Source organism: Oncorhynchus mykiss, chromosome 14 (assembly GCF_057628025.1).
Source record: "Oncorhynchus mykiss isolate SJ-2025 chromosome 14, ASM5762802v1, whole genome shotgun sequence".
In the NCBI taxonomy this organism is placed as follows: domain Eukaryota; kingdom Metazoa; phylum Chordata; class Actinopteri; order Salmoniformes; family Salmonidae; genus Oncorhynchus; species Oncorhynchus mykiss.
In genome coordinates this window covers 2,861,929-2,879,911 of record NC_143035.1, presented here as the reverse complement: position 1 = coordinate 2,879,911, position 17,983 = coordinate 2,861,929, and the positions used below count along the sequence as shown (strand labels likewise).

The window sequence follows — 17,983 nt, the reverse complement described above, 5'->3', positions numbered from 1 at the left end:
TCAAGGAGTCAGTCTACTGCATGGGGGTGTAGACTGGATCAGTGAGGAGGTCTGCTGGTGCACAGAGTCACATTAGAGGGCAGGCGGCAGGTTTGATTTGTCAGCAGATAAATGATGGCTCCACATCTGGAACAGTTTGGCAAATAAATAACGGCTGATGGCTCGTACATCATCAGCTTCCCTCCAATCTGCCAGGGGAAAGAGAAAATAAATTCTTATTATAACCTTGGGTAGCCCAACATATATTTTCAAATAAGGCGGCTGTGATTTCTTGGGGGGGAGAAAGCTGTTCTTTGTCAAGTACCAGGCGTAATAAAAGCCAGACTATTGCCACATCCGAGAGAGGGGCTGCCTGTGTGCATTGATCTATGATGACTGAGGCTGCTCCTGACAGACAGACACACTGTCACTGGCCCACATGGAAATATTTCCTGCTGACATGCACTGACAAGCTGTGCCTCAGCAGGGCTGCTCCACACGTCAGCCAGGAGAACACTCACAATCCGATTGGGCAAACGCCATCATTGGGGAATTATTTCTCAAATGGCCTTTTAATGAAAATAATTGGAATCCAGAAGTGAACAACAGGGCCAATTTCAGGGCTCTCCAAATTGTAAATTGCTCGCTGCTGCTTTTCATTATGATGAGGATAGTAGTAGTTTATGAAATTTATGTCAGAGAATATCTCTACTAAATATACAATATACTGAAGGAAATCCTTAACCTAAAATTAGTCTGGCATTTCATCAGCACAATAAAATAAACTATATATCTATAGAGAGAGAGAGATTTCAAAAACTTTCTATCTAACCAGTACTGAATATTACATTTTCTCTGGACCATGACCGGCTGTCAAATAAAGCTGGGCCAGAGGCCACATGTGTTGAGTGTCAGAGGGAGCCAACCTCATGAAGTCTGTGTCTATCAGAATAACAGGTCTTTGTTACCAAACATCCTGGTAATCCCATGAAGGCAGAGTAAGGAATGACCCACTAGGCACAGATGTCAGTTCAGCATCTAGTTTTGATTTATATTTTGTTGAGATGTCAACTAACGGGAACTCAATGTGAAATCAACAACAAATGCCCTTAAATTGATGATTTAAAAAAAAAAATCGAATCAATCTAATCAGATTTCCACGTTGATCAGACGTCATCAACGTCATCAGATCGATATTTGTTGTTGAAATTATTCAACCAGTTTTTGCCTAGTGGGGAGGAATAATTTTGGTAAACTGTCATTACCAGGTCTTGGAGATGCAAGAAGAAAATAGGATTATTTCGTCTGATCTGCATGTAAAACCAAAGAATGTGAATGAAATGTTTAATCAAAAAACCTTTCAGCAGGAGATCATCATAAAGGCAGAGGAATAATCTGACAGATAAATGCTCACTGATTCATGCTTTCACATCTATCAAGATTACACAATGTTTTAATGACTTATTTCACATGACTGAGCAGGTGAATGACAGTTTGAGCTTTATGGTGAATGGTGGAGTTGGGTTGAGAGATTTACCGCCTAGATTTATACACATATTTACGTACATGGGCATAGTCTCTTCCCACATGAGTGGCAAAGCAAGCCTACTGTTGATATAATTTGATCTTTCGGGAGAGATACTGTACAAACGAGCTTTTTTAGACAAAGACAAAGCCACGTGGATAGAGAATGCCTTAACAATCAGACTGATTGCCTGGCTATGAACTGCATGTGAAACCAAGATGTAATAAATGAATTGGAGCCGTCTGTGCATCTAAAGCAGGTGGAATCTAACAAGCAAGCCAATTACAGAGCAGTGCAATGTGATGTGCTGTGCTGTTCTCACCAGGCACGGAGTTTAATCAAGAATCATTCAATTAAGTGCTAAACATACTCAAGTCAGCACTGCTGTGCTGTAAATGAATGTGAATAGGAAATCTCACATCCCTGCATTTTAATAAATGAAGAGATTGAGGAAAGCAATATTTTTAAATGACCACTTTGAAAATATATTGTCAGTGAGTGGAAGTGGATTTTCCTTAATGTTATCTGTTAAATGCTTTTAATCAACACACAATCTGTGTTTACGATTCCATGGAGGTATCTAGAAAATATATTCTGTTTGAAAACGGGTTACCCAAAAGGTAATTTTGAAGAGGAAGAGCAATATACAGTACTTATTAGTTTGAGTGTACAATTTTCAATGTGTGGGAGAAAAAAACAACTGTTCCTTTGGATTAATGCCAGTGCTTATAGTGTCATGTGTGGCCTGTAGCATGGCCCATACATTTTCCTTGGAAAAACAGACCCTTTTTTAGTTGGCTTGGCATGCATTTGTATTAAGCAGTCTACTTAGACATACAACCTGTCATTTAACATGTAGCCAGTTCCTCCTGCATTTCCCGCAGAGAAAAAAACATCAGTCACCAGATTAATGAGATGCTTTGACTTGTGAATTTGCAATGGTAACTTGCAGATATATAGCTGTAGCAGTTGAAACATTACCTTGTGGTGAGCAATGCATGGAAATGTATCTTTGAGATGATTTTATTGCATGGTTACCTTAAGCAATTAAATCAATAAATCTTACTTGTCAGCAGGCTGGCTCGGTGCCACAGACACATTAAATGCTTAGAGTCAGTAAATAGAAGCCTTTTTGACTCCTCATTTGGGAAATTATTTAGCAGGTGGGATTCCTGTCCCCACACAAAAATACTTCCATTTGGCCTTTTTAAACACTTTAAAAAAGCCACTGCCTTCCAATGCATCAGGATCCTCTTAAATTAATAAGGTGTGCTGGAGCATGCAAATTGTTCCTGCAATGAATAAATACGAAGCCATTAGTTCCATAAAGAATGCACTGTAATGAGAGGACCAGTAACTCCCACCACAGGCTAATTCAGATGAGAACCAGTGTAATGCTGCTGATTACAGGGGATTTATCATACAGGGAGATACAGATACAATTTCATGTCCCCCTGTGAATGTGTGAGTTAAGTTCACCTCTCCTCTAATCATATTCCTGTCCCGTTTCTCTAATCCTTGTGTCTGTTGTGGTAATCTGATGATGGCGTTGACTGTGGAGAAAAATAGATAATGTTGTGTTAATGTTGTGATGGCAGTCAGTAGACTGGTGTGACAGGACTGTTGCTGTACTATCTCACATCTCAGGTGACTGTGTGTTTCCCCTCAAAAATGATGGCCTTGATTATAAAGCAGATTATATAAAGTCTGTTGTTAAAATATATAATTTACTATACTGACATTAGTTTGGGGAATAAATGGTAAATCCTAAATATATAGCTAGCTGGTCATTACATTTTTATTGTAATATTACAATTCTAAGGAGACTAATGGTAATTCTCACAAGTCGTTAAACGAAGGGATGCCATCATTAGAACTAGATGCCAACGAATCAGGATTTTACTCAAGGCAACTCTGATGTAATGTGCATCCCCCAATTAAATTCATCAGATACTTGATAATGGTATAACCAGAAAAGTGATTGGAAACAGGAGAGGAACAATTTCACCGGTTCATACCATTTTTATTCAATTTTTTCAGACATTAAACATTTAAAAACAACATAACTATCATTTAAATGTTTGATCATTACATAAAACAATTTTATTATAAAATACAATAGGCAAAAATAATAATAAAAAATGGCAGAACTTGTGCAACACATTTGAAATACAAAGCTAACCAGGCAGGAAGTTTCTTTGATACATAACGCATTTTTAATGAATCCTTACAACTATACGTTAATAAATCCATAGCATAACAGTTACCCTGCTCTGTACAAAAAAAATAACAAACTAAAAACTACAGCATGCCTGAACTAAGACAACTTCTGTCTTTGAATTTTCTGTTTACAACATTGTCCATCTTTAAACTGTTGACAAAACGTCAGTGAGAGAAAATACAACATTGTCCATCTTTAAACTGTCGACAAAACGTCAGCGAGAGAAAAGGCTATTTACTTGGAATGGTAACCCTGTTCTTCCCTGATGTCTGACCAACATTGTACATCGTTTAGGGAATAGGTAGCATTTAAGTATTATATAAAGCTTGAGCCTTGAGGAACAGTATGTCATTGGGCTAATTTATGGATATCCACATTGCTAACTGTTTTATAAATTCATTGCTTTTAGAACACTGTGAAGGATTTATATTAATGTAACAATGCTGCATTTCACAGTTAAAATGGATCTGACTGAAATGTTTCCAGAACTGACAGTGATTGTTCCATATCTGAAAAACATGTTGTTTAAAGTAATTGAGCAGTTTTATCTCTAAGGCTTGAACATAGGGAACTGATCTTTGGGAAATCGCTCTACTTTTCACAATAAATTTGTCCATCTGCAACATCACAATGTTACAGAATTTCAATAATACTTTCAGAAATACAATTGTATCAAAAGCACATGATTTTTCTTCAAATGTGTATCCCATTTGGTTAATAAATGGCTGTAAATTGTAGTTCATCTATTTAAGCAAGTAGGAAGCACAGCCATGATAAGTAAAAGCCTTTTTTCTGTTGTTGACTGAAACTGTACATTAGTTTATATAATCTTGTTGTCTCTCTTTGCAAAACAAAGTGGAGGAGGATACAGAGAAATGACACTCCAGGTGACATTGGAATGACTGAAATGCCAAGGTCACACAAGACAGACTACCAAAAGATCATAGGTTAAGGGGTGGTAAGATGTCACTGGTCAGCAATACACTCATATCAAGGCAATGGATTTCCAATGCATTTTTGTCAGCTTTGGGCAGTCAAAATAAGTAATATATATTCCATATGGTACAATCCTTTACACCGGAGGACATAAATCATAAAGCACCTCATCATTCTGTACAGATATAAACAGCAAAGGGATCCATGGATGACTGTTCTTCATTTTCCCTAACGCATGTCTGCTACTGCTTTAAGACAACAACAAGCTGAATGAAGGGTTTGACATAGATTCGAATGACGCTACATATACCAACTGTTGACTTCAATTTGCATAACCACCACTTCTGGTGACCGAAGGTCAACATGCACTATTGTTAGTGACACCAAGTGACTGGCAATGGTTTGCTGTCACAGACACAAGCCATTTAGATTACAAACCAATTACACTCAATGATTCCGCTAATAGGTATGTTCATGTGTTATGAGAACCCAGTCCAAGTTGTATCAGTCATATTAAATATGACACAATATTCACTGAATATGAATCAACATTGAGTCACACGGTCGTTAATTGACTAACATGGTGCGGTGCATTGTGTTCCCTAAGTGTTATTTACAGTGCTTCATTTGCAGAGCGATCAGAATGCTTCCAGCTGGGACAATGTTAAAGGAAAACTCCACCCATAAACCTTTTCCATGATATGATGCTGCGTTTTGCATGATGTGATGCAAAACGCGTTATGCCGGCTGTAAAACTGTATTTCTAAAGTTATATATCTTTAAAAAACTTGATTGCTGACAAGCAAAACCTTTTGGGACTATAACAACAATGTACTATTGAAACAAATACCAAAAGATAGTTTTTGTGTGGAATTTTCCGTTAATTGGAGATAATTGTTCCCAATACTTGTTTTCAATGTAGTGGAACAATTGAACAAGAGATAACAAAAACACCAAAATGACAGACTTCAGCCAAGCTATAAGGCTTAGTGTTGTACTCACTTACTCCAGGGAAAAAAAAGCAGGTTTAAAAAAAAAGAGAAGCAATTATGATTAAGAACATGATAAATATTCAACAATTTGTAACACAATAATATTGTGTTGATAGTCTGTCAGATTTCTTCTAGGTATAATAATAATAATAATAATGAGTTTGATAGCAGAAATGGTTGGTTTTGACTCCCACTGTGCTGACATCCCTTCTTTGTCTCTACCTTAGATGAGCCTGATTTGTTTGCATTGGAGTTAATTGCAGTGAACCTAGGAATACATCCTTTGAACATTAACACTGCATGAGGGCATAACTCTTATTGATTCTGCTTTTAAGTAGTGCCTGATTGTAATAAATACTGTTCAGGCTTTAAACTGAGAAGACGCAGAAGGTGAGCTGCCCTTCGTACTGTACCTACTCTAGCTAGTATAGTTTACATATTTTTGTTTACTCTGCAATGCGTCAAAGATTTGTATGCTATTTTCAATAAAATTCTCTAGAAGCATTCATTTTAAAATGAAACTTCCTCTATTCATAAATCTATCTAGGAAATATCAACATTAGTAGCAGCAATATAAAAACAAGCCAATTAGGGACTCATTTAATGAGTAATTCCTTCCTGATATGTTATCATCATCACCTGGTTTTACCAAACAAAAGACTAGGTCACACCATAAATTGGCTTGTAAACACTGCCAGTCCAGATGGCACCTCATTCAACGTTTCACGATTTCCTTGTTTTAGACATAAAACCGCATATTTAAAACAAAACCTGATTCTGTTCTCCCTGGTAGGCATAAGCCAATTTGATTCAGCCTTTCCTCATTGTGGAATGAATGCAAAACATTAGCTGCTCCTCTTCGGTGCCAGACTGGGGCTGAGTATGGAGCTGGTTGTTTATATCAGATGATGGATGAGAGAGAGAGAGAGAGGGAGAGAGGGAGAGAGAGAAAGAGAGAGAGAACAGAGAGCCAGTGCTGCTTGGTGCTTTTGACTAGCTGCCAAAGGGCCACAGATTTCCCTGACAGAATGGCCTGTCTCTAGCGTGAATAGGAACAGCTGGGAAAAGCCACTGGAAGTGTACAAACTGCTTCCCTCATAGGGGCAAAGACAGTTGGCTAATTTGGACTGGAGGAGAAAATGGGATCATTTGCATAAAAAATTCTGCACATGCTTCATTTTCCCCCAACTCAACATTGACTGATAGTTATGAGATTATTATCACAAGTTGTTGCAAAAGGCAAAATGAAAAAAATGCACTTCAGATACAGTACAAAGAAAGTTTAAGTTGTTAGGTTCGCTTTCATATTTCTCAATTAATTTAGTTACATTAAGACTGGTGTAGATATTGCTATTACCATATGGTGTGGCATCCTACAGCTTTAAAATAGATTTGGAATTGAATGAGCACTGTTTGTGAGGTTACAATAGCATGTAGGCTACAACACTGTTCCATAAAACAACACTGAATGACATTAAATCTAAATAAGACAGTTAATGGATCAACATCAAGTGATTTATGTTTTATCAATAATTTGTTCAGTCTTTTCTTGTGACATTCCAAAACACTTTAATTTGGCCTAAAATCAAGTGATAAAAACTCCAAACATCATTCTAAATGCCAGAAACACTGAACGTGAATTAAGTGCATTTGTCTCTTGATTCTGCTCTTGTTCTAAGTAACAAGATAATAAACACAATTAGCGCTATCATCCAGCTATTGCTGTAAATGGGTTGGAGTGTTAATCTATTGATTCTAGGTGATCACAGTAAGTCACATTAAGCATTTACATGTTTAAGCGGTTTTGAACATCCTGTTCAGCATCCTCTAAACAGTAACTGAGTTAAAAATTTGATACATGTAAGTCACACATTTGCAATTTTAAAGCCAAACTTGGTATCATACTTGCCAGTAAAAAGTACATGAATAAATTGTGGTTTTATGAAAAAATCTAATATACCAATATGGTATGGAAAAATCATTTAGATTCATTCTTGTTCTTCAATATAGACTCTTAATAATTTTCACCGGATACGGAGGCACTTTGTTTTATCATAGTGAAAATCATATTTCACACATAGCCATGGAGATATGGTCTACTGAAACACACTGTATGGACTGTGCTATAGAGAGAACGATTTGGAATTGACACCCAGCAATAGAGAATCCATCCCCAAATCATCTCTGCACAGTGCAACACACTTCGCTTCAGTTCATTCTCTCACATCACATCCAAATAAAAACAAGCAACAAACCAACCATCAAACTTCCTCCTTAGGAAAACTGCCTGTATCTCATATAGATGGCATACAGTATGTCCATCAAGCCAAGTTTAAATCTAGGACGATCAAATGTACAACTATGCACATAACACGTAAGAAGTGTTACTATGGATAATGCTTTAAAACTCTACACCTCTCTGTGGACATGCACAACTGAACCAACATTTAATACCAAAAGAGTTGCGATATACAACACAGCAGTTATTGTAGACATCGAAAAGACAATGTAAAGGTCCTCTGTAGCGTTACTGGACCCATTGTGGCGTACACTGTTTGCGGTGGTGCTGTAACAGTGATTACACAATTCATATGGATTTAAACACAGTCTCATGTGGTGCATCACTTTGTCTTCCCCGTTCCCTTAGACCCATGGAAAATCAGTGCTGCTTTGGAATAAATCCGGCCTCTTATTACTGTAGGTACAAAAATGACATCAACCCAACCAACAAAAAAAAAAACACATAGATACCACCAACCTCTAGGGCTAAAAAACACAATCCAGATCAGTTGTTATCAGATCTGCTTTAGTTGACTACATTATTATGCAAATCCCCCCACAACTAGAGAAATTGCTTGAGGTGGCAGATTGAATTTGATTATTTGTTGTTCATTTCCAATGAGCAACAAGTCATGGAATTATTTCAAATTATTTGTTGTTCCACTGGGACTTATGGGTAGACATTGACGAACTGTTGCTCTATTTATTATCTGACGTGAGACTGAGGTTTGATGGATCATAAATAAACACCACTATCAGATAGTAGTAAAGAGAGACTTTTCCACCTGGCTTCTGTCGGCCAGTTCATCAAGGCATTGACAAAAACAAAACAATAAAAATAGTTGATACCACTTATAACTTCATGAGCAATCTGCCTGTTGGAATGGAGGTGTGAACTGTGAACAATGCTCCAGGCGTTCTGAGAGGGCCTTAGTGGTGATCAAAACAACAGGGAAATCACATGGCTCGATCTGGCAGAAAACAACCAAAACAACCACCATACTTCTCCACACAGATCCTTCTCTTCTATTGGCATGCTTTGGAGACAATCCCCAGGTCTTAGGTGGGACTGTCCTTCCATTCACTTTGGGGTTTGGATTTCACTATTTTCTTTCCACAGACAACAGAAATGTCAACTTTGTATTGAGGGAGCAGAGAGACAGACTGTGCAGTAGAGCTGATGATGACCTCATCATGATGACCTCTGACCACTAAGAGTTGACAGTCAGTGGGGCTTTCTGGCTGGCAGAGTGTGGTGGGGGCCCTTGGGGCTGGAGTCAGATGGCTGGAGACTGGGGGTTGCTGGCTGGTAGAGGTAGTGATGGATGTGTGAGACAGACAGACAGAAGACATACAGTGGCAGACAGTTCAGTTCTAGTTCCAGCAGCACTATAACATGTGGGCCTCTATCCGTAGCCAGTGCAGTCCTTGGCGTATGTAGCGCACCAGTTCTGTCATGCTGCTGTGTTGGCTCAATGGTTCCATCGTCGAGTCCAGCTCCTGAAAGAACTCTGTAGAAGCAAAGGAAGGGGAAAGAGGGTGAATGAGGAAGGGGAAAGAGGGTGAATGAGAGTGTGTGTGTGTGTGTGTGTGTGTGTGTGTGTGTGTGTGTGTGTGTGTGTGTGTGTGTGTGTGTGTGTGTGTGTGTGTGTGTGTGTGTGTGTGTGTGTGTGTGTGTGTGTGTGTGTGTAAGACAAAGACTGACAAGTGTAATAGCATAATGAAGGCTCACATTTATGCAGTCTGTTGTCCATTCCTCTCTTTCCTCCTAATAAACAGTGAGTGACTGAGTCCTGGAATGGCTCAATCCTAAAAGTAACAGCTCTGGTGATCAGTATTTTGCTGAAAGGCCCACCTAGGCTTTATGGTGTCATAACTGCCAATTCCTGTCTCATTTCCACCAAAGACACCATCCAACAGACTCTAATTGAGCCCGTTATGAGTGTCGACAGAGAGGAGGAGAGGGTCAGATCAACTTCTAATGGGGTACTTCTGAGGCTGCGAGAGAGAGAGAGAGAGCTCTCGCCTCACACAACCACGTAACATGTCCCTTTAATCAGCTAGGCTCAGATAACGGATGGGAAATGACAGAGACACGACACATCAAACCCTCCATGCTCACAGTCAGAGGGGGGGGGGGGGGGGGGTCCTCAACATCTCTGGCGGTCTCTCTCTCTCTACATTCACTCACTGATGACAGTAAATGTAAAGGGTTCATCTATTCTCCACATCTAATACAAAATAATGCAGAATACATTAGTAAATTAAGAGACCATCCGGAGGGTGATGAAAGGATCGGACTGGACTTGGGTCCTAACAGTTAAGAATAATTAGTCATTTATTAATGACTGTGTACAATGGAAAAAGGTTGAACATGAATGGAGATGCATGTAATTAAGAAAAATATAGGATAGCATATCAAAAGTGAGGTCACCGCTGAATGAAACTATTACGGATACATCCGCTACGATTACAACAGTACAATTTATGCTACCTACTAAACACAATCTGCTATTGCTGCTAATACTACAGCCCCAATCCAAACATCCTGTTCTAAAACAGAGAGAAGCTGTGTTGTGTCCAGTCTCTAGTACCTTGGCTCTCTGTGGCGAGCTTCTCTGCCGTGTCCCAGTGCTCGTAGCTGCGGAGGATGTTGTTGGTGATGTTGACGTGGCTAGCGGCCATATGATGGATGCGCTGGGGGATGGCCACGTTGCTGGAGGCACCGGAGGGACAGGAGCCCACAAGGCCAGGGCCCGTACTGCTGCTCACCGAACTAACTGGGGAGGGACTCAGAGACAGGGGCGACGGGGTGCCTGTGCTCCTGGGAAGGCAGAGAGACAATACAGGAGTCAGGGTTTAGAGGTTAGAGGTGAAAGTTCAAGGCACCACCACAGAGATAATACTGTACTGTACACACACAAATAAAATTAAATATAAAAGATAAATAAATATAAACTGAACAAGACCTCCACCCCCACGTCATCGAGACATTCATTGGTGCCATGTCTTCATCAGAAAGTGAATCACATGAGAGAAAAATATTTTTTTCCCTTCTTAGCTTTCTGACCCAGGGAGACTGATCAGGGAGATTTGAACTGGGTAGGTTTACATTTAGCCAATGCATGTTATTTTGTCAGGCTTAACCACTCTTCGTCAGGCTTAATCACTAATGCTGATTTGAACTGTATGAGCGGCAAACTGGGGCTTTTTCTCAGCTTGACAATCACGGCTTGATTTTCTGTCAGCCCGCTTCAGCCATCAATCAGAGGACATATTTATCAGTCTTTTAGTGCCAAACCCAAACAATCAGGCTCCAGGTCCTGTAATTCAGCACTAAATTGAAAGGCGCTCGCCCCGTGAAGTTAAATTATGTTCCCTGTCAACAGCTTGCCTCTCTCGGCTCCCTCTCTAGCAGGTTGAGTCTTTTCCTCAAATAAATAAACCCTTGAGGAAAAAAAGAAAATAAGGGGAAAAAAGATTCATGATTGTCAAGGACAGAACAAACAAACTGTGGAAAAAGAGGCCAGAACATAGTGGAATCTAATGTTGATTACAGTTGCAGCAGGTAGTGGAGCTAACCCAAGCGGATTAAGAAGGCCAGTTTGTGGCTAATGTGACCATGGTGAACTGGAGGTGACTGCAGGAGTCCTAGGAGCCAGTAGGATCTGAGGCTAATTGCTTCTGACAGCTCATCTCACAGCAGAACAGCAGGGCCGGTCAGTGCTGTGGCTGAGGGCTAGATCCCAGCCCTGGAAATGACAGGCTAAAGGAGCTCACAGTCACACACAGAGGATGGCTCACCGCCAACTCCCAGACACACTGACGAGCCCCACGGTAGCGCCATGGTAAGCTACGAACTCAAACCCAAACGTACAGGGTGGATCAGCTAGGTTCAGTTGCCATGGAGCATCCAGAAAAACAGTGAAGCAGTGAGCTCATCTCATGCCACCAGTGTGATGTGCTAGAAGCTGGAAGTCACAGTGACAGAGGCTCTGTCTGTTGTGGCCATTGTCTGAACAAAGCGGTCACCATCTGAGAGGATTAGCTTGTTGCTTGGCCAGGAGTAGGCACATACATTGTTCTGTTCTGGGAAAGATCTCATATAAAGAAAGGATTGTGATGCAACATGAGATGACTGAGGTGAAATGTTACTCACTTTCCATTGGCTCCCCATGGCGAAGGTGCTTGGGAACTTTTCTGGAATGGAAGAGTTTTGTGAGAGCATGATATTTTGCAGCTCTTCTACACAAACATATTGCATAGCTTAGAAAATCTATTAATGCAACTCAAAAAGCTCCTCTAGAATAATATGCAAGATAATGAATTAAAACAGGCTTAAACACAAACAATGTATGTAGATCATTGATCTATCATTAATTTGCACACTAATTGGAAAACAATGTATGACTTTTAATAACCAACATGCAGAACTAATGAGTATACACAACTCAACACAGATATATATTACATTTAGAAATCTTAATTGTCTTTACATGTTCTACTGTCCTTCTTCTACTCCTAGATGTTGGAATTAGAAGTTAGCGTTAGTTACCTTGAAATACTCCATTAGGGAGCGGGAATACTTTACTGCATGGTCCTTCTTCAATTTGAACATTCTCAAGTACAGGAGGGATAAACAGCGATTGCTATGGAGTTAAGAAAATAATAACATTAACATGAAATACTGGATCTTATACCGTGTATCTAGCATTGACAACATTACATATTACTTATGAACATTAAGCACAAGAAGATAATAAAAGAATAACAATAAGGAAAAAGTGTTTTCTAACTAATTAACTTTGCATATCCCATGATGCATGACTAAATAATCTTGTTGTCATCCAACTCTATCTCTCTAATAGCTTGAAAATAAAGGCTAGAAAACAGAGGCTGCAGCCTAGTAATCAGATCCCAGTAGCTTCCCTGCCAGGGACCTTTGGTCTGCAGATCCAGCCTCAGGGCCATGGGGGGGGGGGCTGACCTTTCAACAGTGTGCTGCTCGCCAGACACCAGATGCTTTGGACATATGCACCACCCCATGACATGACACTAACACTCAGGCATTAATAAGCCATCACTGCAGTACACCGCTTCCTTGTTTCCCCTATTCTAAACCACATCAGTATGTACAGTACGTACATGCGCGCGCCCACACACACACGCTCATACGCACGCACACACGCACGCACACTTTGCTCTCTAAAACAGATTATAAATGGATGGATCATGTCAGCCAGTGTCAAATATTTGAAAATAATCCCTAATGATGTCTGAACGGTGTACTAACAGGAAATATGACCTGGGAATCTCACTCCTACGCTCATCACTGTCTGCACTGCTAAGTCTGAGAGTCTAACCATAACATTCTAACCATAACATTCTGCTCAGATTATACAATCCATATGACAGGCAGCATATAGTTTCCCTTCATCTCCCCTGTAGCAGTGTGGCTAACTGTATATGTTTGTAGTCTGCTGCCTGCCGCCAGGAAATCTTTCATTATCCCTTAATAGCTTAATGAAATACAAGAATAATGATCCACTTTAAGCTGATTAAGTGCTTTAGCAGTGTTTTAAAGCTCCCTTCAATATCCATCCGATTGTCGGGGAGTGATGGCTGAGTGGAGATTTAAATTGTGTTTGAGTGAAGCGGCGGATTGAGCATCTAACGGGGTTGGAAGCCGGCTGGATTTTCTGAAATCAACCCAAATGCCCACACAGGCATTTGTCCGTCATCACATCCATCAGTGCAATGTTAGGTCTCCTTCAACCACCATTCAGTCATCAGACGCAAACGCGCACACACACACACACACACACACACACACACACACACACACACACACACACACACACACACACACACACACACACACACACACACACACACACACACACACACACACACACACACACACACACACACACACACACACACACACACACACACACACACACACACACACACACAGCAGAGCGAAAAGAAAACTCACCACAACACAGCTAATTTCTTCTCGGCTACAGTTGCTGAGTGACTTGTAAAGTTCTTTAACCTCATGGCATACCTTCAAAAGCAGAACAGACAAAAAAATAGATTATTTTCAAATATTCTTCCTTTTCATAATTCATTCATTTCAATCCAAATAACAAAAAAGGAGCATGACTCAATATCCATAAAGCCAGGGGACGTTCCATAGAACGACCGGCCTTGTGTCATTTTCTGTGTCTAATAGTTTTTGAAGAAAAGATTTCAATCAGCCATGCATGAATCCCTGGGTAGAATGATGAGCTACAAGGTCCATCTATTTTCATTTTCACTGCCATTAATAAAATGAGCGCCGCTAATTGCCTTGACTTGTGGGGTAGACTGGATTAGCGATGGACATAATGATGCTCATTGTCACTGAGGGCAGGTGGGGATACCTGGCCTGAGCGGGGGCGGGAGGGAGAGGCACATTGGTGGGGACACAGACCTGATGAGTTCAACCGTCTCAGAGTACATAGTGTATGGAGACTTGGCCTCCAGCGGATCCCGCTCCATGGCGTTGCCACACTCGATGAACGACAGCGCCCCATCAGCGTAGTTAATGGCTTTGCCAAACTTCTCCATCTGTGAAGAAACAATGGAAACTTTGAACAAGATCAGCATTAGGTTCACAACACTACATGGCCACAAATGATTCTCCTCATTTTGAATCATTTTTCAAAGCTTCAAAGCTCTTGTGAAAACAGATAATAAGCAGATTTAATCAGAAGGAAAAATAACAATGTCACATTAATGTTCAGGGAACATTCTTTTGATATTTTTCTATTTTCTGGAGAAAAAAAAGTATATATATATATATATATATATATATATATATATATATATATATATATATATATATATATATATATATATATATATGCACACGGAGCCAAATTACAAACCCAAAGTGCAGACAACAAATAATAGGCATATGACTCATGAATGCACATGAGTGTAAAATAAAATAGATTTACACAGCACTCTCCACTGAAAGCACCTCTCAAGCAGGTTCTATCCATTTTAAGTAAGCCCCTTTTACCACATACGACCGGGCTGGTGGAAGATTCATTACAGCTCAACGATTACAGTCATGTAACAAGGGCAATCAATTCCCTTCACTTTCTATTCATGGCTGGCTTTACCTCGCAGATCAGATTTATGCCCAAGTGGATGTAACTTTCGATAAAGGACAATGTCTGGGGAGATAATTGCTGGAATCCAATTATTAGGGCCCTATGAGTGTGTTGGTAAATCACGCCCGTCGCCTAGGCCAAAGCCCCTCTTTGAGGACATTGAAGAGGTGTGTAAAGAGCTCCTTTTGTGATAGATCACACATCCTCACTTAGAAAAGACTACAGGTCTCAACAAGGGCTCTACTCTATCCTCTGCACACCTACTAGCATTCTTCAGCTAAGACCAGTGTCTGTCTGTTAATAAGAGCTATTCAGCAGGAATACTTAATAGGCTCAGTAAGAGCTGCTGCTTGCTAATGGCACATTGGCATGTATTTGCTAATGGTATTATCACACTGGTCTCTGTTGCTATTCATATTTGTGATGTCATGTGACTGACTCAAACAGGGTGCGTTTATTGCCTGGCTCAGACAAAATACAATCTCAGGAAGAAGAACAATTTAGTTTGTGCAATGTATCTCTATCAAAGTAAATGCTGAATTAAATGTTTTTAATACATTTTCAGGTGCTGTTTTAAACTGTAATAAAACAGCAGCTTACCAGTGCATCTGCTTTGTGCTTTAGTTTCTTGGCTTCTTGCATGCAGTAGTCTGCGTTGTGAACTCTGTGGACAACAATCACAGTGAGACTTTGGTTAGTCTTACAAGTATGTTAGAAATACAAAACAGATCAGTTGACAGAACAATGTGTTTGCCACTTTGTCTAACGGTGCTGCAACTGCCTGGATTGCAGTTGTTCATGTTCATGTTGTAGTTGTCCTCCACATGTTCAATGTGTTTCCTTTTGAATTATACACATAGAGGAACTTAACTCTGTAATCACATCCCACAACTGCTTCAACATGCGGTGACATTTGAATCATGTTTGAGACTTACATTAGTACATGCATCATGACATTAAATTCTGGCTGTGCATCGGGGGGGGGGGGGTGATTGGTGTTTTTGAAGTGTTTGGAGAAGTTAGTTAGTTACTCATACATACGTGTTATTGAACATTAGCTTGGGCCTTCTAGGCTCCATGTGGTCCATGGACAGAGATGACGGGTTGGACCAAACGTCAGAATCGGACTGCCCGTTGCCTTGGAAACTGCCAGACGGCTTGCTATGGGTATCTTCCTCCTGTGAGATGGCAGGGCCAATTAATATGATAATTAGCATCCAGCAGTAGGTCTAATAATACTGTAATGATTCATCCTGGTGATTTGGACTGCTGTTACTACGTTGTGACCGTGTATTTTTTCTATGTCCTGGCTTTAAACATATTCTGCACGTGGGATCCATTTTCTTCTCTTCAAGGCTGTTTTGAAATCCCTCCAAAGGGTCATTAGATTTGCAAAAACACAGGAAATAGTGGTAGTTGCTGGAGCAAAGAAATAATCTGCAGCAAACAGCCTCATCTACCAACTTCTCTACACAACAAATTATAGAAGACACATTTTATTAGCAAACGAGAGCGGATGCAAAAGAATCATACTTTAAAATAATAAACCATCCAAAAAAACAATAAACCCCAAAATTGCTCAGTAATTAATGATAGCAATACGACAGTTTATAGCAATATGACATTATACATTTTTGCTAGTTTCATCATGATCAGCTGTCCCCTACTTACACTGCTTGTCTTGGAACGTGAGAAGGATTTGCTCTCTCCTTTGCTGCGGTGCTTGTGTGAGGAAGAGGAGGATGAGGAGGAGAAGTTGGGCAGAGAGCAGCTGAGGGTGGGTAGCAATAAGGTGCTGGTGGCGCTGCTAGCACCGCCCTCCTGGCTGAAGGAGGAACACTCGCTGGTCCTGCGCTGGCGTATAGGGGGTTCGTCGGAGAGCGGAGAAAGCAGGGGAGGCAGCAGCTCTCGCTTCTCCTCTCTCTTCCTGGGCTGTTTCCTCAGAGAGCTGGGCAAAGACACATACAGGAACATTTATGAAATGCTTACGTGTGGTCCATGAAGTGTTATGACATCCGTATGTAGACACCCTTTAAATAAACTGTTATCGAAACGGACATAAAAGAAGAACATTTTTGGGCCTGCTCCCTCTCTCTGTTGCTGTCATCCCATGTTATTCACTACAATACTGGAGAGAGACGGCAAGTTCTCACAGCCTTTGAAATGCCAGCAAATCTCATGTCCAATGTCATCAAAGTGGTAGATGGATGAAAATAATTTAGAAATGACTTGACTGTTTAAGGCATTTGTAAAAAATTGGGAAGTACAGACATTATGTACAGGGCTCAAAGAAAAGAGCCAGCCTTTGACAGAATATTTTGTTTGTTAGAATGAGTGATTCTTTCTGTTTTTATTATAAGACTAAATCAAACGCAGCATTAGTGCTAAGGCATGGAGTCGGTACTTTCACCATCAGTTGGCTTTTATTATCGAAGGTTACGGTGGTAACGCATCTTGGAGACTTCAATTACAATAAAAACAGTACATGAGCAGATCAATGATATTTAATATAACTTCAACATGTCATTTCCACCTGGTTTTGGGTAAAAAATATAAAAAATAAAGTATAAAACCATAGAACTCTTTCATTTCCCCCCCAGTGCCTCTGACCCTCTAAGGGCCCAGCCCAGAAATAGGCCTACAAATAGCCCTGTAGTGCACTGACGGGTCAAAATATTGATTGATCAGGCAGTGGAAAGGCAGTTTGTTATGACAGAAAGCACTTCTGCCTAGTTTACAGTCCTTCTAATATCCACTCCTGCTCCAGGAGCCTGGCCCCTCACAGGGGAACACAGCAGACTGCAGTCTGTATCCAGGTGGGTTCTCTCGGTATAGCTGTGTGTGCCCACATGGGGCTTCTGTTAACAATAGTGTTCTCTATGTT

The 17,983-nt window shown here is 40.3% G+C and overlaps 1 protein-coding gene and 1 long non-coding RNA gene across 3 annotated transcripts in view; one reads left to right on the top strand and one right to left on the bottom strand.

Annotated features, from left to right (window-relative positions):
• The window catches only part of LOC149978235 (uncharacterized), a 1,155,107-nt gene that overhangs the window by 110,402 nt on the left and 1,026,722 nt on the right, over nucleotides 1–17,983 (top strand). The window lies entirely within an intron of this gene.
• The window catches only part of LOC110488546 (AF4/FMR2 family member 2), a 181,557-nt gene continuing 167,085 nt past the window's right edge, over nucleotides 3,512–17,983 (bottom strand). For both annotated transcript variants that reach the window (XM_021560781.3, XM_021560782.3), the window contains 9 exons: nucleotides 16,771–17,047; nucleotides 16,141–16,277; nucleotides 15,700–15,763; nucleotides 14,412–14,548; nucleotides 13,932–14,003; nucleotides 12,489–12,582; nucleotides 12,093–12,133; nucleotides 10,528–10,757; nucleotides 3,512–9,444 (listed from right to left, as the gene is read on the bottom strand). In XM_021560781.3, coding sequence (XP_021416456.3) covers nucleotides 9,323–9,444; nucleotides 10,528–10,757; nucleotides 12,093–12,133; nucleotides 12,489–12,582; nucleotides 13,932–14,003; nucleotides 14,412–14,548; nucleotides 15,700–15,763; nucleotides 16,141–16,277; nucleotides 16,771–17,047 — 1,174 coding nt within the window. In that variant the 3' untranslated portion in view covers nucleotides 3,512–9,322. The remainder of the gene's footprint in view (nucleotides 9,445–10,527; nucleotides 10,758–12,092; nucleotides 12,134–12,488; nucleotides 12,583–13,931; nucleotides 14,004–14,411; nucleotides 14,549–15,699; nucleotides 15,764–16,140; nucleotides 16,278–16,770; nucleotides 17,048–17,983) is intronic.